This window comes from Narcine bancroftii, chromosome 3 (assembly GCF_036971445.1).
Source record: "Narcine bancroftii isolate sNarBan1 chromosome 3, sNarBan1.hap1, whole genome shotgun sequence".
Lineage (NCBI taxonomy): Eukaryota > Metazoa > Chordata > Chondrichthyes > Torpediniformes > Narcinidae > Narcine > Narcine bancroftii.
The window spans coordinates 241,862,160-241,886,708 of NC_091471.1; the positions used below are offsets into that span (position 1 = coordinate 241,862,160).

Below are 24,549 nucleotides of genomic sequence, written 5' to 3' on the forward strand. Positions count from 1 at the left end.
ATTAAAGCATTTAGTGTGGTTTTTTTTTTTTTACAGATACCTCATTTACAAATTCCTTTTGCTAGTTCAATAGGTGACTGGAACATCTAATTTAAATTTGAGGATATTTAAGGCAAATCTTGTCCCAACAGTACAAGCCACTAAGTCACTATCCAAGGGTTGGAGTTTCAGCTGTTTACTCGGTTTTACCTTCAAATTTATCAGAAATTGGTTAAATGACCATTCTCTTCAGAGTGTATTAAATCTAGGAATTCTCCATTTTGTGGAGAAAATTTAAGAATGTGAACTAGTGACATCTACTTTACAGTTCAATAGAATGCTAAATTCCCCTCATTAACCATATGCATATGATTTAATATTGCCTAGTGGGTTGGATTATTTGAATCTAAAATGTTCTCTTTTATTTTTAAGCATAAAAAGGGTGTGAAAAGGAAAGCTGATACAACAACTCCAACAACCAATGTTGCAGTGAAAAGTCGAGAGTCGTCTCCATTAATGACTGAACCCAAACCCGCAAAGATCCCTTCCAGAGGTGGCAGACCACCAAAACCTGCTAAGAAAGAGATTCCGGACTCTCAACAGCAACATCTTGAGAAGGGTGGGAATGGAGGTGTTGGGATTGTAGGTGGTGGTGGGGTTGTGGTTGGCAGTGGAAAAGTTTCTGAACAGTTGAAGTACTGCACTGGCATTCTTAAAGAAATGTTCGCCAAGAAGCATGCAGCCTATGCCTGGCCTTTCTACAAACCCGTGGACGTAGAAGCCTTGGGTCTGCATGATTATCACGACATTATAAAACATCCCATGGATCTCAGTTCTATTAAAGTAAGCCTATACTTTACAATCTCTTTGAGCTGCAATTCTAGATCTTGGATCGTCAAGCACCATTGAATTTATATTGATTATATTGATGTGTATATAATATTTTGAATCTTTAATCAATGCTTAAAATAACCCGTGGATTATATTGCTGTCATCTTTAAATCAAAGCATTGGTAAAACTGGAGATTGGGTTAATTCTAAATTCTCTTTGGTTTCATGTCAGTGGGGGGAGTGGGGGGACTTTTATAAATGCAGAGCTTATTTGAAGTGAAAAGTTAATGCAACCCATATATATATATTTTTTAAAATTGTAAAACCTATCCAGAACCAAAAATGAGCCTGTTGAGGCCATCTGGTAATCAACTAAACCATGTTCTATTGTTTCTGGAAAAGATGACCAAAGTAATCCCATTGATTTGTCCTTTTTCAGAACAAGTAAACAATAAAAATGTTGCTAATTTCAGTAAATTCTACACATTTTCATAGTGAATGAAGAAGGACACCTGATCTGAATGATGGTGCTCAAGTCTGCTGTCTTTTATTGCTGCTGTCTAAAACTTTGGCTTTGTCAGATGCTTGTTGAATTTTAAATTTAACTTGAAGAGAAAATGGTAAAGCACTGTAGCTTACTTTTTAAACTAAATATAAAATAAGGGGAAGCTGATGAGCTTTGATGGAAGAACAACTGAAACAGTTGATGGATTGTTTTTAACTTGGCCGATTTTGCTCAACTTGAGGAGTATTGTGTTTAGAATATAGCCAGTGTATTTTTCCTTTTGTAAGCTACAAAGCTAGGAACTTCACTTGTGAGGTCCTTTGGAGGGTGATGCTTCTTAGGAATTCCCTACTACAGAGATTTGTACAAGCTTAATGTTTGTGTCGTGTGAAATAGATCAATCCATTTGAGCATTAGAGGAATTGAGAGAATGGGATAGTTCTGGAATATGGTGCTGAGATGGGATATCACCCAATTGGGGAGTGGGGGGGTGGGGGGTGGCGGCCAACTCTTGTTCCATTAAAAAAATACTCTATAGAATTGCCAACTGGGTTTATCCCAGAGGCTTGCTTAGATTTTACATTAGCCAATTTGTTGTAAAATGTACTGTTTCCTCATTATAACAATTGATCATTCGTTGACATGAACTATTTGTTTATGAAGTGATAAATCCACAACTATATATTTTCAATGTTTTCCCCCAATGTATGTAAAACACTGCATTGTCACTGATTGACACAATTGTATATATGGCACTCATTTAAATCTTCTGTCTCCCAATTCTCTATTTGCAAATTGATTGACAGTTTGATTGGTTCTAAGCGTTACCAACATGTTGGGTTAGAATCTAACCATGAGATCATAATCCTTTTGGAAATCTAGATTGGATAAATTGTGGTTCCAGTGAATTTATGAACTGCAAAGCTGAAAGGAATTGCACCGAGTGGTGAGTCAAAAAAGACTAGGAATGTTGAATAAAATTTAACACCCCCTAAAGATTACAGTTGCAATTGAATGGCAATCCCATTTTACCTATTATAATGAGATGTTACATCGAATATAGAACATCATAGAACAGTACCGACATTTTGGGTACAATGATGTACCAACCCATAAATACCTACCAAAAAAAATCCCTCGACCTCATAACTATTGATTTTTCAACCATGTGCTTGTCTAAGGCTTTCTTAAATGCCCCTATTATTCTAGTCTCCACCACCACCCCTGGCAATGCCTTCCAGTACTTACAACTGTGTGTGTGTGTATTTTTAAAAAAAATTACTTTGCATGTCTCCCCTAAACTTTGAAAATTGTTAAAAAGTGCCAGCTGAAAACAAGATGAGCAGGAACACCCCAGTTGGACCCTTAACCCCACTCTGCCATTGAATCTGATCATGGTTGTCTGATCTTGCTTTCTCCCTATGGCCTTTGACTCCCTTGATTAGCCTTTGTTTCAGAAATGTAATGGCCTGCCTCACTCCTCTATTAATAATTGCACTTTCTTCATATGTTAAGATTATGAAGTTATTACAGTACTTTGATAACCAATGACACTGCCACCACTGTTCTCTGGGGTAGTGTATTACAAAGATTTGTGATGATCAAAATAAATTCTTCCTTTATATTAAATGAGTGACCTCTAATCCTGAAACTGCTGCTGAGTTTTATATAACTTCTGGGAAATATCCTCTCAGTTTAAATTTTGGCAACCTCCCCCAATCATGTAGTCAAGATCGTCACCCATACTTTTTAATTCCTAAAAGTGTAGGCTCAACATAACAAATAGGGATGGGGGGGGGGGCGTGGCAAGATGGCGTAGAGTCTAGACGTGTAATCTCGACCTCTCTGGCCAGACTTTTAAGAACCCGTTTTTAACTCTTTGTTTTCAGGTTTAAATTTTTTAAAACTTGGTTTAAAGTATCAAAGAATTGTTATGGCTATTGATGGTAAAAAGATTAAACCTCAAGTAAAGAAGAAACTACATTTTCGGAGTGTTGAAGATTTAGAGCCTAAACAGTCTGCTACAACTTCAGGTTTGCTTTCTTTCAAGCCTAAACCACAGAGATTGCCTGTGGGAGCTGAAAAAATGACTACTACTCACCAGGAGAAGGACATCGCTGGAATTACCCGTTCTCAAGAGGAAGGTGCGTGTGCCCCCGATGTGGATCCTGATTCTGGCAGCCTGCCGACTTTAACGCAAGAAGACGACTCCATTGCTTGAAATACCCCAGGATATACTCCAATCTGAATATTTTGGTCTTTTTTGTGAGTTTTTGAAGCAACAATGGGTTGCAGGGGGAGAACAGCGTCGGCCCCCTGAGGAAGTCGGGGTGCCGTTGCTGGGAGTCCAGACCCGCAGTAAAACTGTTAAACTGCCTGTTGTTGAGATGCAGGAGGAGCTGCAGTTGCCTGGTTCTGCCACTATGCAAGAGAAATCAGGGCTGAGCTTTTCTGAATTACAATGTAAACAGCTAAGCCTTATCATTCAGCCTATGCTAAATGAAATGTCTCAGAGGCTCAGTTTGGAACTGGATACAGTTAAAATACGCGTGGAAGCATCTTGTGAGGATTTTAAACAATTTCAAGCTGCTTTTTTGAAATGTCAACAACAAGTGGCTTCTAATACAGAAAAAGTGTTGGAGGTGGAAGAATCTGTTAAAGAATTGCGAGAACATGAGAGGGAGTTAAAGAGGAAAGTAGATTATTTGAAGAGTCAAAGTAGAAGGAATAATGTGAAGATTGTTGGTTTGCCAGAAGGTATGGAAGAACAAGATCTTCGTTTTTTTACTGAATGGATTCCACAAATACTGGGGCAGGAATTTTTCTCTGGAGGTCTGGTATTGGAAAGAGCTCATAGAGCCTTAAGAAGAAGACCTCTGCCTGGTCAACCACCGAGACCCGTGATAATTCGATGTTTGAATTATTTGGACAGAGAAACGATACTTCGTTTAGCAGTGCAAAATGCGAGACAACGACAAGCTCCGTTAATGATTCAGAATAGTAGAGTTTTTTCCTATCCTGATTTGAATCAAGAGGTTATTCAGCGTCGGCGTCGATTTAATCCAGTTAGAGAAGTTTTGTGGCATAAAGGTTATAAGTCTACTTTTCGCTATCCGGCAGTGTTGAAGGTGTTTTGTGGAGACTTTCAATCTCGGTTTTTTGAGAATGAGTGTGAAGCAATGAGTTTTGCTGACTTGTTGTCAGATGTAAGAGGACAAAGACGTAGCCCACCATTGTCTCCTAAAGAAAAATCTGGTTGTTCTGGAATTGGAAGAAACGAGAGAAATGGGAATGGAAAGAGTCCGTTTCCTTGAAATGGAGTCGCCGAGTCTGGAATTTCTTGGATGAATAGAAGAATTTTTTTATTTTTATTTTCTTTTTATGTCATTATGATATTTTGTTGTTATTCTTTGTTTGGCTGGGGAGGGAGAGATTTGCTCTATGTTCGACTAGTCATCAGCCACTGGTGGGTGATCCACACCCAACTTTTATTTAGGGATTACTACCTTTTGGTAGTTTTTTGTTTAGGGTTTTTTTTTCTTTTTATCTTTTTTATTATTTTCATTTTATTTAGACTTTAATTTGTGGTTTCTTTTTCTCCTATTGGAGGGCCTATTTACGTGGATCTGAGTCTTTATATATTGATATTTGTTTTTAGTAATATTAGTGGATATGTCAAAGTTGAAGTTTGCTACTTTTAATGTTCGGGGTTCAAACAGTCCGATTAAGCGTAAGCATATTTTTATCAAGTTCGATCTTTGGTAAAACGTGTTCGGCAGAGATATGATTTTACCTGAAATGATTAAATTTGAGACTTTTGGCATAATGATATGAAATATTGTTTAATAATGGAAAAATTACATATGTTTCATGGCTAACTATAGTTTTTTTATTAATAGGTGGTTGTTATATTCAGAATATTTACATTTTGATTTATATTGACGAGATTTTAATATGTATACTTTACTTTTCTTTATTTTTTTCTTTTTTCTTTATGGCTCTCCTTAGGAGAGTTGGCTGAAAGGGGGGGTTCTTTTTTTTTCATATATATATATATATATATATATAAAATATAAGGTTCATTCTTTGTTTATTGTTATATATGTAACTTATTTATTTTGAACGAATAAATAAAGTTTAAAAAAAAAACAACAAATAGGAGCTGGAGTAGGTCACCCAGCTCATCAAGCTTGCTCTGCCATGCAGTGAGATTATGGCTGATCTGATAATGGGCTCATCTCCATCTACCATATCCCTTCATTCCCTTAAGCTGTGTTTTAATTTTAAAAAGAATTCTATCCAACCTTGTCTTGAATAGCTTTACTGAGGTTGCCTCCACTGCTTCAATGGAAAGTGAATTCCATAGACTCATCATCCTCTGGGAAAAGCAGCATCTGCGTCCTAAATCTACTACCATGAATCTTGAGGCTATGTCCCATCGTTCTGGTCTCACACCAATGGGAACAGCTTGCCTACCTCTATCCTATCTATGCCTTTCTTAATTTTATTACTTCAAACCTTCATCCCAGGCATCAATCTAGTGAACCTTCTCAATAAATTGAACTGTATGCTACAATAAACCTTGTGAAAGTGGAGAAGTGGAAAAGGATAAATATAAAGGTTGGTGGTCACTTCATTGGAAAGATTTGTTTTGATGAGTAAATGTGGTAGTAGCAGAATGGTGCCGGGGTTTGTTAGATTCAAATGAGCAAGTTTTTGGAGACCATCATTCAATTAAAGATACAGAAAAAAACTGTCAGCGTAAATGACCTGTGAAGATTTGAATGGATGTTGTCTGATACTTGGATGTAGAGGGGCATAATTTTGTATTAAAACCGAGCACAAAAGTAGCACACAGTGAAGAAGATGGTAAACTAAGAATATAGAACATGGAAATGGACAGTTATTCATTTGGAAAATTGTGCAGTGCATTCAGGAAAGAATAAGAGGAATGTTTAAATTGTATGGGGAAAATATTTTTAAATATGATGCAGGAAGAGAGTTGTAAAGAAATTGTTCCAAGTTTTGCAGTAATGACCAGAATGTTTGATGTATATTGATCTTTATTTAGGATGTTGATTATTTTCAGTTGCAAAAAATATAGCTTATAAATTGGGTTATGTGATGCATGGGTTAGGAAACATTGATCTAGAATTTGTGTACATATCAATTTGTAGGGGACAGGGCAAATTTCTAAGTCTATTTGACCCAAGACTTCTCGAAACATAGGATAATTATCAAATTAATTTTTAATTTATTTTAATTTAGACAAACAGGGTAGTAACAGGTCATTTTTGACCCGCATGAGTCCTTGCTGCCCAATTTACACAATTAAATTACAACCTTCGGTACGTTTTCGAACGGTGGGAGGAAACAGGAGCCCCTGGGAGAATGTAGAAACTCCTTACAGACAGCGCGGGATCGAACCCCGGTCCTGATCGCTGGTGCTGTAAAGGCATTGCGCTAACAACCCAGGTCGGTTCTTTGATGGTCATCTGGCATATTTCTCAGCATTACATTTTGGGAGGGGTGTAAAAGCTTGGGAGTGGCTGCAGTAGTGATGAACCAAAATAAAACGTGGTTCAAGGCAATTGAAACTATCACTCATCTATTAGAAAAGTTAATGATCTCCTTCAAAAAAGGATAATGTTCAAATCAGTCCTAGTTGTGAGTTGTTAACAGTTCTGCATGCTTCCACAGTTAATGTTCCATTTTTAACAAAAAGGAAGCTGCATTATGGAGGGTTGGTTGCCTGCTCTCTGTTTCAGAAGATAGTGCATGGCTCCTGTGCTCAATAAGCCAATCTTTTAACATTTCTCATTCTATTAAGTAATTTAACTTTAATCCACTGCGAATCATCATCTAACTGAAATATAGTTAGAATAGATTTTTCTGAAGAATTTGATTTTATAAGATCAAAGCAGATTATTGTGTGCACTGAAAATGTATGCTCAATTATTATCAACGGTTATGTGCAATCCTTAAATAGTTGCATAAAAGTAAGTGATTAAACATCTAATTGGACCTTTTGTAAATCCATTAAAATTGATGTCCTGAAATGAAATATTATGGTAGGTTTCTGATTATCTGAAATTCTTGACCAGACGCTCTTTGGATTACTGCATTTTGGCATTAAGCAGCCTAGTAGCATCAACAGAATACTTGTATTGGCAGTTGCTGATCCCTAACTCCTCCCCATCGCCATTGCCGATCCTGCCCGAGGTCCCCACTCCTGCCCAGGAGGCCGCTCTCCTTGATGATGCTGGACAGTGAAGTCAGGATCCTGGAAGGGGGGGGGGGGGTATTTGTGGGCCATGCCCCTCTCAAATGAGTTATTGAGCCACCACTCTCCCCACCTCTCCCCCTCCCAAGACTGCCACCGTCAAAAAAATTAGTCTCTTCCCCCAGACTCTGCTGCTGCCAATTCCCCTCAATTAGATTCATTCTTAAGCTGATTCTGGAATCAAGTACAGTTGAAGGTAAAGAAGAAATGGAAAGAGAGGGGAGGGAGTTACCTGATATGAGGACAATCTTCCCATGTACTGCCTGATTTGCTGACTTCCTCCAGAGGCTCGCTGATTACTGGAGATACCAGCCTGCTTCTCTTAGCCAGCATCCAGCTGTTCCTCGTCTGTCTTTCCGGCTGGTTCTGAGCTGTGTTGTTAGCAAATTGGCGCCAACAGAGCGTCAGAGCCCCACTCGAGCTCGGTGGGTGAAATTTTCTTTCCAATTTGTGATGTCATGTTGCTGTTGAGGGGGGAGAAAGTTCAGATAGCAGATTGTCAGTAAACTGCTTTTTGGATAATTGAAAACGTACTGTACTTGCAAATCCATAAGCAACTATAAAATGACAATGTTACAGATGTATCATTAGTGTAGATGTGGTTGTCACGAGCAGATGATTTTATTTGTGTGAGAGAACTAGTTTATCCCCTTGCATTAAAACTTAAGAACATTTCCTGTGTTGGTCTTGCAGGTTGTTTTAAGAACGGGGAAGCCCCTTTTGGAAGCACATGTGTATGCTCAGTGCTTTTGTTTTGACAATATTTTCTCCTGGACCCTCATCATTTTGTTTTCCATTGTACTGATATTTTTCAGTTGTGTCCATGTTAAATAAAGGATGATATCACAAGGGAGAGAAGAATTGAGGCAGTAAAATTTTAAATCTAATAATAGAATTTCTTGCTGGTCACATGCTCCCCTATTTCCATGACCACTGTCACCCAGTTTTCTTGTGCAATAAAGCTGAAAATAATTTTTAATGCTTGGGTGAATTTTGAATTGGGTAAATATCAGCTCGTTATTTGAACCTGGAAAAGTCATGGATAAGTATTACTGGTAATTGAACAGTTTTGAAAAGCAGCATAATCTTAAAAGAAGAAAATTAGGTACAAATAATGCAAGGATGTGGGGATTTCAAAGGTAAAACAAAGGTAGAAAATGTCACGAACTGAATTTTTGTTGATGAAGCAATACAGTGCAAACCTTTTTTTGTTGTATTCCTAGTTCAGGTCTTCTTTAAGAGGTGGTTGCCAATCTCAGCATGCCCTTTTAGGGCATAACATGGTATACCATGCCATATTTTGAAGCCCCTAGCCACGAGCTGGAAATGATAGATTCCAAGATATCATTTGCTGTTACATTCAACCCAGGTTAATAGAAAAATTAAGTAAAAATTCACGTGATATTAAAGTATCAATTCTACAAAAGCTAAAACAACATTGTTGGGTGTTTCTGGTTCATTTGCACCAAAGAGTCCATTTTCAAACCATTTTATGGATATGTTAAAACATTCTTTGCAGAATAACTGTTAGTTTGAGTGATTGTAATAAACCTGATGTTATTTCCTTTTCTTGGCCAGCAATAGTGCCACTATTTCAGGAATCTGCTTACCATTCAGCTTAGAGGAAGTCCAAAATCCAGATGCCAGAAATTTGAATCATCTGAGAATCTGGACATTTCCAAAACTCTCAAACTTTTAAATTTTAGTGGGGGTGGGGTGTGTGAACATGCACAATCGTGTAAGCTCCACAGGTACATAATGGCAACAAGTGACCATGCTTGTTGACTTAATTTTTCTTTAAAGCTGCTTGTATTGATAAATTAATGATAAATGAATAAACTATCAAAATTGACCTGTTAATCTCTTTTATTCCTCCTTAAATTTGAAATTTAAAAGTACTGCCTGAGAATCTGTAAAATCCTAAAATTTGGGCCGACCCAATCCCCAAGCATTGTGAATTTTCAGTCTTCTACTGTTAAATTTTTAGATTAATTCACAGTTGTATATTCAATTACTCAAGATATTTGGATAAATGTATGAATAGAAGAGAGTTTGAATGATATGGACCAAATGCAAGCAAATGGGTCCAGTGCAAAGGCCAATTTGTTTGGCTTGGACAAGTTGGGCCGAAGGGCGTGTTCCATGCAACATGACTCCAATTTTCTACACCTTTTGCTTCTCTTTTCCCTTTAATGGTGCCAGACAATGCTCATTTGCAACTCTTTGTTTGCCTTATGGCAGACGATAGTTGAAGTGTATCATGTATATTGCATTTAACATATTATTACATAACCATTCAAGGAACCTTTTAACTTGTATCAGAAATAGTTGCTAATAGAAAACTGTCCACAATGAGGAAGATAGATTTAGAAAAGCCACATTTGTTCTGCTGAGAACTTCTATTTGAGTGGTGCTGGTTTAACATTCAATTCATGGAATTTGTTTGGACATGTTCCCTACATTGCACCAATGATCTAACATTGAAGAACGAATCATCATCAGATGTTGAATTTAAGTGGGAGGAAAAGTCAAACCAACATGGAGGCCAAAACAAGATAAAGTAATTTAAAAAATGAGGAACAGGCATAGCAAAAATGTGGTAAAATGATTAACAGCTGGAATCTGTATAATATTGGCATAGTTCAATAAAAGAGGCATACATGAAAATGGCATGCTAACAGGATTAGGTTACAACATTAAAATAGCTGTACATCTGGTTGTGTGTTGTGGGAAATTCAACAGTTAGCAGGGGGTGGTTCCAAGTACATCCCTATTCTTCAGAGATGCTAAGTTGATCATCCATCACTGTTTAATTGAATTCATACCACCATAGAAGCCAGTCTTCGATTCCCTCCGTGGCTGAGACCAAAGACAATCCAACTGGCCGTCGTACTGAAGATTACTGTTCTCCTGAACTAAGCTCACCAGTCAACTTCAATGTCGTTCCACTAGCATCTACCCTAACAATGTGCAAAATTGCCCAAGAATAATTTGTTCCACAAGCAACACAAATTGAATCCAGCCACTTGCAGTCCAACTTCACTTGCAGTGAAGTCTTGGAAGCAACACTCGCAATTTATTCACTGTCAGCCAGTTTGAGGTCTGTGGCTCCTTCATTCATTGTTCATCTTTCCAATGACTAAATTCCAGAAGTAAATACATGTTTGGGAAATCAACTGTAGAAATGTGCTGAGTATGCAGGCTGAAAAAAAGCACACAAATGCTGGAGAAACTCAGCAGGGCAAACAGTGCCTTTATGTAGCAAAGGTAAAGATACATCACCAACATTTCTGTGTTTTACCTCTGAGTCGACAGCCTTGTGGGGCACTGGTTCCAGATTTTCATTATGCTCGAGTAAAACACAAAAGCCTGTAGACGCCATGATTGAAGTAAAAGCACAACGCTGGAGAAACCCAGCAGGTCAGACAGTGCACTTTATATTAGCAAAAATAAAGATACATAACCAACATTTCAGGCTCAAGCCCCTCAAGGTATGAGCAAAATGTAGGCAAGCACCCGAATGGGCTCAAGCCCGAAGTGTTTGCTATAAAAAGTACACTGACGTGATTAGTTTCTCCAGCATTGTATATCATGCTTATCTACAGGTCAAAAAGTTGAGAACTGTTATCAATAAATGAATTAGACACAAGTGCTCTTGATATCCAGATGTTCTTGTATGCAGGACGAGTTGGATGGCATTGGTATGGGAGGCAATTTGTTGTTCTCTGTCTGGGAGTGGGAGGTGAAGTTAAGGTGGGCCATGACCAGTATTTTGAAATATTATGGATGTCAGAGTTATGGTAGTCATTGAGGCACATTATCTCATTTTTTGTTGGTATCACAACTTACAGATTCCACGCACGTTGAACACCCTCTTGACTTAGAAATGTATCTCGTTTCTTAATTAGCATCAAATTGTTGCTTCCTTCCCAGTAGCACAAAAAAATTACTTCCATCAGAGGTACTCAGATGTTCAAGGAAGCAGCTCATCATAACTTCAAGAGCAATTGGTATGGGCAATAAATGCTGGTCTTGCCGATGATGCCCAGATCTTGTTAGCGCATGCACTTATCAGTGATCCACATGTCGGTATTGCTGCGATTAAAATTTGAGTTCCCTATACTGGTACATTTAGTAAAAGAGGTGGAGATATAAAGATCATGGTAAATAAAGAAACTCCAGGTTGCTGTTCATTCCTAGGTTGTTATTGGGGTAGTCTTGTTAGATGATGAAGGGGGGGGAAAACATTGGTGTACTTGATTTAAATACTTTTTTCCTGAGACTTCAAGCAGTAAAATCCTGATTCGTTGCACATGGATATGGACATTTTTGAGGAGAATAAGGATTTTTCTGCTTGGAAGTTCCTGCTCTTAAAGATGTAGCAGTGGGTGAATTTTGCAATATTACTGAACTAAATGCTTGACGATTACTTTTTAAATTGAGGCTACCCTAAATGAAGAATGCACTCAATGTTTTTTAAATTCCCTTTTTGAAATGTGTTCGAAGCTGTGTTATCTTCATTCAACAAGATTTATTAATGTTATGCTCTTATTTAGGTCTTGGTTCTGGAAGTGTGATACCTTGTATGACATTTGTAAGGTAGCTTTCTTTGTACAATCTAGGAGCAAATGTCCGTCCTGGCTTTTTTGATTTAAATTAATTCCAGTAATGTTAATATACAAGGAATTTTAAGAAGCTTCATAATTTTAGAGAGACAAGAGGCTTGCAAGTTGTAACCAATGTCTTGATTTTTTTTTGCTCTTAGTCAAAAATGGACAACCGACAATATGGGGACGCTCAAGAATTTGCAGCAGATGTACGGTTGATGTTCTCCAATTGTTACAAATATAATCCTCCTGATCACGAAGTGGTGGCAATGGCAAGAAAATTGCAGGTTTGTATTTGGGTCTGAGGAAAGTACTGCAATGAATGTTCAGTCCATTGAACTGTCGATGCTTCTGATTAATCTCTTGACTTTATGAGAAATGTATGCATTCGGTTTAGGTCAGAGTGGTAGGGGAAGGTGGAGTTGTACTAAATTGTACTTAAGCTATTAAGTTGAATTGTTATTTATAGGAAGGAATGTATTAGAGTAGGCTTAAGTAATTCCTGAAAATGAAAATACAGAACAACTCCGATTATTCGAAATGGCCATGACTTAGCCTATGTCAGATAAACATTTTTTCGGATAACTGGTCATTTTTTATAAAACATCCCAGCAAATCACATGTAACAGTGTTTAAACAGCAAGGGAAGGCTTTTTAAGCATTAAAATAATGTTTCATTCTTACCATAAAATAACGCTGGCCTCTGCTGATCACTGACACCTCCCCACTGAGGTGCCCGCCACTGCCAGGAGCCCACTTCTTGATGACGCTGGGACAAAGGATTCTTCCGATCGCTTGCTTGGGAGACATTGGCATCCAGTTTGAGAGGAAGGGTTGGAGAGAAAAGTCAATGGGGATAGGTAAAGAAGAAATGCAAAGAGAGAGAGGGGAGGGAGATACCTGAAACAAGGACAATTCTCATTCTAATTTCATGTCAAGTGAGGTCATTTCGGTTCCAAATAAATTTTGGATAAATGAGGATTTCTGATTTGTTTTGGATATCCTCATTTATCTGAAATTTAAAAAATTTTTTGGATAAATGAGAATTTTGGAGAATCAGATTTCGGTTATTCGGAATTGTACTGTATTTCCATCTGTGTTGTAAATTGATATCGACATCTTCGGCCTTAGTACATTGATGAGGGCAATAAAAATGTAAGACTGGACATCAAGAATGTAACAAACAACCTTTAAAATAAGGAATGAATTAGAAAAGGTCAAAGTACATATGTCAGATTGCAGTCAGCTCAATTATCACTTTTTTGTCTGTGAATCAAGAGGTTCTTAAGATTCAGGCCATGTTCTAAAAATGAAAGCACCTAATCCAATTGATTATATCAATGACCAAGTACTGTTCTAAGTGGCAGCAACACTCTGATTTTAAAGTTAATTTCTTTCCCATCAATTGTACACAATTGACCCTGTGGCACTATCTGAAGAGAAAGAGACCTCCTAATTATTTATTTCTCAATGCCATTAAAACTAATTTTGGTGATCATTCACAATGCTATGCAAATCTGCTAACCAACTTGGTTGTAAACTGCTAAGGGATACCCTGAGGAGGTGGAAGGTGGCATGTTGCAAATTTCCTTTTTTAAGAGAGTGACTTAAAATAAAAGCAAACCATTGTTGAATTACTTAGTGCCAATGGTTTGTGTGCAATTAAAATGCTGTGCCCATAGTTTTAGAGCAGTGAAAAGGTTAATTGTCTTCCTCTAGAAAGCACGTCAGTTTTTCTTTGCCATGAGATCATTGAAACAGAAGATTGAACATTGCTTTTATTGGTTTTGAGAGGGTCAAAAGTGAACTATTATTTCCACTGGATGGACAATTGGTAACAAAGGAAGTTCATTGGAGTTCAGGCTTGTGTTGGATTCCGTCCGGTTAGATCTCGTCAGTTTGGGCCATGATTGTGTTTTAACTTTATACCTGAGCAGATCTGTCATTAGTAGCAAGTCCCCTGATGAATCAGTTATGAGTTTAAAATATCGCTCTCACAAAAGAACTGCAACAATGATTTTAACATGTGTGATCAAAAGCTGCATCTCTGGGTGCATTGCAGACAAAAATCAATTTGGGTGGAAGTTGGATTTCATTGTTTTGGTTTGGTTTTTCTTTCTAGGATGTTTTTGAGATGCGTTTTGCAAAAATGCCAGATGAGCCTGTTGAACCAGTTGTTCCATCTCCTCCTCCTGTGCCACCTCCAACCAACCAGGTCTCGTCCTCCTCCTCGAGCGATAGTAGCAGTGACAGCTCCTCTGACAGTGACAGCAGCACGGACGATTCTGAAGAAGAACGGGCACAGAGGCTTGCTGAACTTCAGGAACAGGTAACGACTTTGAAACATTTCTCTCGCAAGAGCACGTTTCTTCAAATAACATGGAAACTGTGCCCAATGCACCACAGGCGGCCTCGTGAAGGTCCGTTATAGCCGAAGGCTAGCATATCATTTGCTGCATCTGAATTCTTCCTTTCATTGATTGGTCACTGAGGTCACTTGCACTTCCCCTTTGTCCATCATCGTTTCAGTGTTGAATGGTGGTTCATCCTTTGAAGCCCATGTCCCAAGAAGGCATTTATTTAAAAAAAAATCAAACCCCCACCCACCCACTTCCATCACCCAACTTAGGAGAAACCAACTCTAAACACTACCCCTTTAAGATGTTTGCATGCTTCATGAAATCCTCTTGTTCCCTGAAACTAGAAACAACTTGGGGTCGGTATTTATTTTCAGTGGGCAAATCCTCCAGAAGAATCAACCCTGCCATCTCTACTAAATTCCATCTATTGCAACTCTTTCCTTTCACGAGGGAGATCAGACCTGTTGATGTTCATCAGGGCTGGTTACAACTGGAGCAGTCCTACGGTGCTTTTTTTTTGTTGAAGTCAGACTGCACATGCAAATGAAGATTTTTTAAAAACCCAGTGCGATTATGATCTGGTCTGCATTTTACCGTAGTAAAAGAGGAAAATTTATTTGTAGAATTGAAAATATCTCAACAATTTTCATGGCTATGGAGCACATGGGACTAGCTGATCAGTTTGCAAAAAACCAATATGGAATCCATTGAGCAAATGACTGCCTCCTGTGTTTAGCTATCCTATGATTCTGTATAATTGTGAACATTACGTCAAATCTATTAAGTTGAAATGGGAAAAAGATTTAGGTTCTATAATAACTGAAGAAGCCTGGATGGAAATTTGTCAGAATAGTATTCGGAAATTGATTAATGCTAGATTAGCGATGATTAATTATAATTTTATACATCAATTATATTTAACACCAGAGAAATTAAAAAAGTTTGGTCTTAGTAAAAGGTAGATTGTTGTTTTCGTTGTGATCAGACGGCCAATACTTTTTTACATACAGTTTGGTTTTGTGATCGATTGCAAAGTTTTGGAAAGGTATTCAATCTATAATAGTTTCTATAATATCAATGTTGTATTAGATCCTGATATATTTTTATTAGGGAATATGCAACCATTAATTGACTTAGGCTTAAAGGATTATCAGATTATCAGATTTCAAGAAATGTATAGCCCTTACTTGGAAAGATAGAAATATACTAACCTTAGATAGGTGGTATTTAGAGATGAAGTCTTGTTTAATTATGGAAAAGATATCTTTTTCAATTCAAGATAAGATGTCTTTTTATAAGCTGAAGTGGACTCCATTTGTTAAGTACATGCAATTAAGTTTGATTTAAATATGTTTTATGTGTGATATTTTAGATTTTATAACTTTTTTAAATTAGTATTTTTACTTGTTATTTTTTTGTTTGTGAGTGTTTTTTTTATATATATTACTAACTTTATTAATTCTTCACTCTTTATTTTGGGGGTGAAGGGTGGGGTTTTTTATATATTTTTTTAGTGGCCGTATATATGGGGGAGAGGGTTAGACTGACTTAAGTTAGGTCGTTAATGCTGTGTTGTAATAATTATTTTATTTTTATTTTTCTTTAAATGTATTTTTTTTTGTTTTATTCATGTGATAAAATCTTTAAATAAAGTTTTTTAAAAAAAATCTATTAAGTACCTAACATTTAATAAAGTGAGTGTCTTTTCAATCTGCATTTTGTGTGAATATGCATCCATCAAATAATTAATATAAAGAACTGCTTTAGACGAATGCATGTAGAATGTTTGTGTTCCAAATTTGTTTTATTTGCCATTAAATTTGAGCACTTTTTGAACAGTTGAAAGCGGTACATGAGCAGCTGGCTGCCCTTTCCCAACCACAACTGTCAAAACCAAAGAAGAAGGAGAAAGATAAGAAAGAGGAGAAAAAGAAAGAGAAGGAAAAGGACAAAGAAAAGGAAAGACATAAAAAGAAAGATGATGCGGAAGAAAAGAAGAAAAGCAAAGTTAAGGAGCAACAGCCAAAAAAATCAAAGAAGAACAATGCAAATACCAGGTAAATAGGCCTGCAAAAGTTTTTAAATGTTGGTTAAATTTGTTGATACACAAGTGCTGGAGAAACTCATCAGCAAATCATGCGGGGTTCTTTATGTAGCAAAGATATATAACTAAGTTAACAAAATTAGCTTGTCGAAGGGCTCAGGCCTGAAACATTGGTTACATATCTTTGCTACATAAAGAATGCTGTGTCACTTGTCTAGGAATTCTCCAGTACTTTTGTAATATTGAACCTCAATAGCAGTATCTGCGGTCTTTTTTTGTTTAACTCTGAATGTTGTCAGCCCTGTTAGTTTTCCTGTGTCTTGCTTCAGTTTCCTGAAATTTTAAGCTCTCATTCACACAGGTGTTAATGCAATATTTGTTTGAAAACTTAGTGATGGGATGAATATTTTCAGCTAAAATAAAGAAGAAGAAATATCCTCAAAAAATCGGGTGTTTACACTGCAGTTGTGGTGTTTTCAGAGATTGGACGTTTGAGGTGGGAGTCGGTTGTCACCCTGCCTTACCATTATCGGAGAGGGCCTGTCGGAGGGAGAGAAGCAGGCAGTGGCTGGCTCAATGCGGCAGCAATGACCGTCTTCCTCATCCATGAACACTGACCGACGCAGCTGGAACTGGCAGAGCGGTTCCAGCTGCGTGGGAGATTATGGGTAAGGAAATCAGCCATTGCTCCCGCTGTTGCCGCCTGCTTCTCGCCATAAGCTGGTGTGGCACTCAGGTAAACTCTGGGCTCAACAGCACGCCTCCCCTGCTGCCACGTCTGGATTTGGGGGCAGGAAAACACTGGCAGCCAGGGCTAGGAGCCCATTTTTACAGAGTGCTTGCAGTCAATTTAGACCTGCTGCCACTCCATAAAAATGTGTGGAAGTCCAGGTGGAAAACATCTTGACATTTTTTACACTGCCAACAGAGTAGAAAATTTGTGAAAATTACTGGCGTCAAATTCTCCCCAGGCCCTGACTGCTTTTTACCACCATCCGATCTCCCAACTCCTTGAATGACGCAGGATACTTACCGAGGTCAAAAGTATGAGTCGTGCAAAAGTCGGCCCTCCCCCCGCAAAATTTGACCCCAAAAATTGGTCCAAAAATTTGATTGCAAGAGTATATACAGTATTTTCCAAATACATCATCTTTACTGCCTCATAGAACAAAGCCACCAGGTAAATGATGATACCTTCACATTCAGGTTCCCTTCTAATTTGCATACCATTGAGGTTTGGAAACATAAGACTGCTCCTTCATTCTCTGTGTCACTGATGTGAAGTTCCTGCGTAATAGTATTGTTGGAGTACTTTGTATGGCATAGACCACAGTGGCTTCCATTAATGTTTGCCACTGTCTGGGGGAAAGCGAATACATTCCTGCAAGCTATGCTCACCTGCATGAATTAAAAGGAACGTGTTTCTTTTACGCTCTGTTTACGTGAACAGTAATTACCCATTTTTCAAGTAGTATGATAATACTTTGGATTGTTTTGACTCTTATCCAAATAGTGTCTGAATCAAGAGATTAATGTTGAAGCTTTTCACTTCATTGAAACATTAGCATTGAGGTCAAGTTGATGTGTACTCCCTTTATCGCAACAATGTTTGGTTCCTTGATTGTTAGAAGATACAGTGGTATTTCACAACTAGCCAGTCATATGATGAGAGGGTGACTTTAAACTGAATGGTTTGGAATTCTCAATCTCATTGTGTTTGTGGGGAGGGATAAGGAGCCTTAAAAATATGGTTAATTTAGGGTGAAATCTATATTTCTCCTAAATCTTTAATTTATTGATGGTAAAAGTAGAAATTCTATAAGCAGGATGTAATTTCACTGGAGAGGTCTACCAGAATGTTGCCTGGATCGTTGAGGAAGGGTTGGACAGGGCAAGTTCGCTTTCCTTCAAGCCAAAGCTGATGTTTAACCTAATGAAAGCATCTAAAATTATGAGAAAAGATAAGATTGATATTTTGCCTATGGCAAGGGTATCAAAAGGGGGTTTAAAGTAAGAAGGTGGACTTTTAAGGGGATCTCATAGGAAAGAGTTTAAGTGGTTGATGCTTGGTGCACTGTTGGTTTGATTGGATTCAATCTCTTTTAAGAGATATTTAATAGATTCCTTGTCTTGGCAAGGAAAAAAAATACAGGTAAATGGATAGGCAGTGAAACCCCTGTAATCTGGAATTCTAGCAACTGGCAAAAAAATGAGGAAAGTAAATCGATGAAGTATTCGTTTAAAATTGGTATGCCTTGCTGTTAATTTGCCAGTCATGTAACATCTCAAGCATCTGGAGAATATACTCATCCAGCATCCACTAATTCCCTATAGGTGCTGGATACAGTTTTACAGTATTTGGGCAAAGGTGAATATAGCTGGGTGGGCTGTGGGGCCATTTTCTGTGCCATTTGATTTTGACTGTCACATGAAATGAAAATGAAGTGAAATTGTACATTTTCTCAAGCTACTTCTCAAAATATTAAATAGTTTCTAATGGTTTTGATAAAGTCATAGGTATAACTTAATTCTCCAAGTATAGCAATGCCTTCCTCTTAAATATTGAGTTTACTGAAGCATGTCAATGTGGCATTATTTAATGTTTTTTTAAAATTCCCATCACCCATCAGGAACATGAAGAACAATAAACCTGGAGCTACGTACGACTCTGAAGAGGAAGATAAATGCAAACCAATGACCTACGAGGAGAAAAGACAGCTGAGTTTGGATATAAACAAACTACCTGGTGATAAATTGGGGAGAGTAGTTCACATCATTCAGTCTCGTGAACCCTCGCTGAGAAACTCAAACCCTGATGAGATTGAAATAGACTTTGAAACATTAAAACCCTCTACGTTGCGAGAGCTAGAACGATATGTTACATCCTGTTTACGGAAAAAGGCGAGGAAACCTCAAGGTGAGATTTTTATCCTTTTAATATAAAAGATGATAGAAAGCTAAATTTTTAGATCAATTTCACATGATTTTTGTGTGCAATTTTACAGAAGCCTTTCTACTAAAATTATTCTCCATTGTCACAATCCATGCGATATATGGTCAGAAGAGAGCTTTTGTTCAACTTCTCTAGGCTCATCCTTCAATTACCTCTGAAAACCGGCTGTTCTGTTCTGTTCATGACCGACATGGGGGTGACTGTTTTTCTAAATTGGGTCCTCAACTACATTGCTGCATGCTCTGCAAAGCATCAATGCACTCTATCATTGCCAGGGACGTGATTTGTTGAAGCAAATGTCATTTTAGATCAAAATTAGCCATGAAAAGCTGGAATTTTAAAATAAAACATCTGTGGAGATGTACCTGGGTGAAAAACTAAATTCTCTTTTTGCTCACTTGAGATTGAAGTGGCTAATGTTGAGCCAAGTTTAAGATGCGTGCCATCTTAAATGGGAGCACAAGAGTTGCAATAATTATTGCAATGGTCTGTCTTAAAATTTCAGTCCCTTGCTCTAACACTTTGAATTCAACTTCTATTACCTTGTAAATAATAGATCAATTGAATTTCTTTAGAATTTCATCTTGGCACGTCTTAAAAAAAAAAGTATACTGCACTCCTAATGAGATTACCTTTTTACTATTTAATATAGGAATCAGAATTGCATACATTTTGAAACATTTTAAACTCTAAAACTTCCAAAATTTTTGCACCATTGTTTCTTGCCAGAATGATCATTATTCTATAACAAGGCAGCCCTTGAGCTGTGGGAATTGCAGACCAGCATTTTTTTTTTCTTCCTTTGGTCTTATGACCACGTTTTTCTAGACTTGGCTTTGATGGAAAGCGTAAACGGGAATGCAGGATGACTTTTCCCCATTCAAGTGTCAGCCTGACATTTCAGCCTAAATAAATACATTTTTGTTCACACTAATATTTCCTAATTTCTGTTGGCAAGACATAGTGAATTGCAGCCAAGAATTTGTTGAATGTTGTAGTATTGACGAAGTCAGCATCTGACATTTTTTTTTGCATTGGTTCCCACACTACTTTCTGGAAACAAGTCAAGAGAGCATTTAAAACAGCACAGGAAAAAGCTGGCAATATGATATTTTGACTCGTTGGCAGAAGGTCGCATCCACATATAGAAATAGTTGGTTAATGTTTCAGATCCAGACTAATGAGACAAAAGTTGGAAGAGGTGATATCAAATATATAAAGGGGGGGGGGGAGGGGGAGGAAAGGAGAGGGAAGTAGCTGTGGATGGGCTAAGAGTGAGAGTGTCTTGGACAGAAGGTAGGAGGTAAGAGGTGTGGAGAGGCAGGGGGCTTCAGGGTAATATTACAAAGAAAAATAATAACTGGAGTAGGCAATATGGAACCAGATCGAGGAGGCCGTTACCTATCAACGGAAAAATCAATATTCACGTTGGTTGTAAGTCTGTTCAGGAGGAATGTTATGCGTTCTTCCTCAAGGGTATATTTATTTCCCCCCCCCCCGGCAATGGATGATGTTAGGGACAGATGTGTCTCTGTGGGAATGGTAAAGGGGATTGGCAGCTGGGAGTTCTCGCCTGGACCTAGACTGAAGTGCATGTGTTCAACAAAGCAATTACCCAGTGTTTAGCCTCACTGACGTAGAGGAGGTCACATTGAATATACTCTTCCCCCCCCCCTCCCCCCACCACCACCTTGGGTCAAGCAGTGATTTCCAGATCTCTATTTTTTTGGGTGAATTTTTTTTCCTCATCTTCTCTGTAGGTCCTTTCTGCTAATTAACATGATGTCCATGGCCAAAGTTGTATTTTAAATTAATGTCAATGATGGGCAAAGGTGAAGCACCTTGAGGGAGGAAGAGGAATATCTGGATTGTTTCCTCTTGGATAGTTGCACTACATGGAATGGTGCATGTGCAGAATGAGACTAGGATAGTTCGGGTTCCCAGAATGTCGTAGAATTAAGGATGCAAAAATGAATATGTTATTAATTGTGTAAATAATGGTCATTGTAAGAAGAAATGAAAAGAGATACCAGATCTTCTTTGGTACCAATCCTCATCTGTAGAAGTTCTGAATCTATATTGGAGGCGACACTGACACTGATAAAACAATTCAGAAAAGATTTATTTCAAAAGGACAGGAAAGGTACTGGGACCAGTCTCTTAAATTTGTGGGAAAAAGTTTTAATTAAATGCATTGAAACCCCTTGGAATTTGGCACCTATGGAAATTGGTGGATGTGGGATAAGTGAACTTTTTGATCGAGTGTTGCATGGATTGGCGTACTAACGGAGAGGTGCACCAATTTTAAACTTCCATATTTTTTATCTACTTATTTTCCATGATTTTTTCCCAATTGCGGGTTTTACTGTATGCTGAAAAAGTAGACCCATTAAGACATTAAATTAATCCAATATCATTGCCTGTTGTTTTCCAACAATCCCTTTTGGATTTTCCAGGGATTGAAAATTAAACACAAGGTGAAATAGAGTGGAAGGGGTCAAAACGCAATGCAGGAATAGTTAATTTGTATGCTCTCATTATTTATCAGTGTTGTGTTGTTTTGTTGTGTATTTAATTGGGGATCTGGAATAACGGCACAAATTAAAAAGTTGGCAATCGATGTCATTTACCACGAAAGGAGAGAATATGCTGTTTTTTTTTTTTGCAGAATAGACTCAACACAAAATTGGACTTCAACCAATTTTCATAAACCGCACAGCTGTAACCTATTCTGTTGAATTATTTTTATGAAGTTTTATGTTTGGCTTCTGAGGTTGAGGTTTTTTTGCAGTATTTTACTGGTGTTTTAGGATCTGTGTGTTTCGTAAAGTAAAAAAAATATACTTTGCAAGCTTAAGTTGGATTCTTCCTCTCTGGTCCAGAAAGTGGCTCTGCAGGAAAACTATTAGCAGGGTTCAATGGTGTACCAGTCACTCTTTTGCTCTATATTGTACCTTAAATTCTTGAAACAGTTTGTTCAGGTTAAATTTATTGGTCCAAAATTGCATTGGAGTCTGTTGAAGTCACTGATGTGAGAATAATGCCTGTAAACTTTAAATCTATTTGCTTTGCAAGCCACGTTTCAATATATTTTTATTTTTTGATTACTTTTGAAATATTCTGTGCACACTTGGCTAAAAAGTTAAGATATAGACATTTTAAACAGCCAATTTATTTTATTTGGTGTTTGCTAAATGGCAGCTTTTAGTACAGAATTTTTTTCTTCCTTCTCTGTAGGGAATTGAGTGGCCTGCTTTTGTATCCCACTAATATAACTCAGAAGTGTTAGTAACCAGACTTGGTCAGGAATTCGTCTCAAAGTCAAACCTGATGCCAAGATTGAACATTTTGTTAGCAAAATATTTGCAATTTGCCTAATCTTTTGAATTTTTCTTCAATATTCTGGTTTTCACACATAATCTATCAATATACATTTCATGTATACGGTGCACCACATGTCCATGAGAGCAAATCTTTCAGAAGGCCAACCCTTGCCCAATTGAGGTGTAGTTGAATTGGTTGGTTTAGTTCTTGGCCAGATCCACCAGGAAAACCATGGGAGGTGTCAACTTACAGCATTAGGAAGTCTATAGCAATGCTAACCATAGATATAGTAAGAAATGTACTCTTGGTTTTTGTCGGCTGAATTATGGGAATGGTCTAGGATTGGGTGAACACAACTATTTTATTAGTTCTACATCTTAAGGTTAGGTTTGTCGAAATCAGCTGCTTTTAGTGATCTTGGATTTAAACAAAATCAACAATATTCTTTTCAACCTTTCCTCCCCGGTAAAACACATACCATGAACTCCTTCTGTTATTGAATGACAGTTTAATAATTTTTGACTTCAAAGAATTGGATCTGGAAAGTTATTCTGTTTCAGTCCTTTAAAACTTGCTAGCTCTGATTTTGATAGCATAATTTTTCTATATTCCACTTGGCAGCTGCATTCCACTGTACATTACAATGTACTGCCCACAAGGAACATGGAGTAACTTTGACCTGTGGCTTCATAATTTGGTTTCTGTGACGGTGATTTTGAGACTGTGTGAAAACTATCTTCATATTTTTTGCTATTGGTAATTTACACGGTATGCATATGTGGTCTAGATTTGTTTCAGATCTCAGGTTGGTGTTTTCCCCTCAATTGGTCTATAAACAGTTAAGATTGAACACATTTACACATGCAAGCAGAAAGATGTGATGGTATCAGATTACTACTTGAATGGCAGTAGATTAAGAAGATGGGGAAGTGCAGAGAGACCTAGGGGTACTTGTACACCAGTCTCTGAAGGCGAGCATGCAGGTACAGCAGGCGGTTAAAATGGCAAATGGTATGTTGGCCTTCATATCAAGAGGGTTTGAGTATAGGAACAAGGATACCTTACTGCAGCTGTACAGGGCCTTGGTGAGACCCCACCTGGAGTATTGTGTGCAGTTTTGGTCACCTTATCTAAGGAAGGATGTTCTTGCAATGGAGAGAGTGCAGAGGCGATTCACCAGGCTGATACCTGGAATGGCAGGAATGACTTATGAGGAAAGATTGCGCAAATTGGGATTGTACTCACTGGAGTTTAGAAGATTGAGAGGGGATCTCATAGACACATATAAAATTCTGGCAGGACTGGACAGAATGGATGCAGATGGGATGCTTCCAAGGATGGGAAAATCCAGAACCTGGGGCCATGGTTTGAGGATAATAGGCAAACCATTTAGGACCGAGATGAGGAGGAATTTCTATACCCAGAGGGTGGTGAATCTGTGGAATTCATTGCCACAGAGGGCAGTAGAGGCAGGTTCATTAAATATATTTAAGAGGGAATTAGATATATTTCTTCAGTATGAGGGTATTAAAGGTTACGGAGAGAAGGTGGGGATGGGGTACTGAACTTTAAGATCAGCCATGATCTCGTTGAATGGCGGAGAGGGTCGAATGACCTACTCCTGCTCCTATCTTCTATGTATTCTCCTTTACAAATGCCACGA

At 37.8% G+C, this 24,549-nt stretch overlaps 1 protein-coding gene across 11 annotated transcripts in view; it reads left to right on the top strand.

Annotated features, from left to right (window-relative positions):
- The window catches only part of brd4 (bromodomain containing 4), a 164,712-nt gene that overhangs the window by 72,849 nt on the left and 67,314 nt on the right, over window positions 1-24,549 (top strand). For 10 of the 11 annotated variants that reach the window (XR_011354275.1, XM_069927306.1, XM_069927303.1 and 7 more), the window contains 5 exons: window positions 412-822; window positions 12,364-12,492; window positions 14,328-14,534; window positions 16,405-16,622; window positions 19,240-19,526. Coding sequence is in view for 10 of the 11 variants with exons in the window: in XM_069927306.1 (XP_069783407.1) it covers window positions 412-822; window positions 12,364-12,492; window positions 14,328-14,534; window positions 16,405-16,622; window positions 19,240-19,526 (1,252 nt within the window). In the remaining variant the exon portion in view is untranslated. The remainder of the gene's footprint in view (window positions 1-411; window positions 823-12,363; window positions 12,493-14,327; window positions 14,535-16,404; window positions 16,623-19,239; window positions 19,527-24,549) is intronic. The other variant, XM_069927310.1, reaches the window with a different exon arrangement.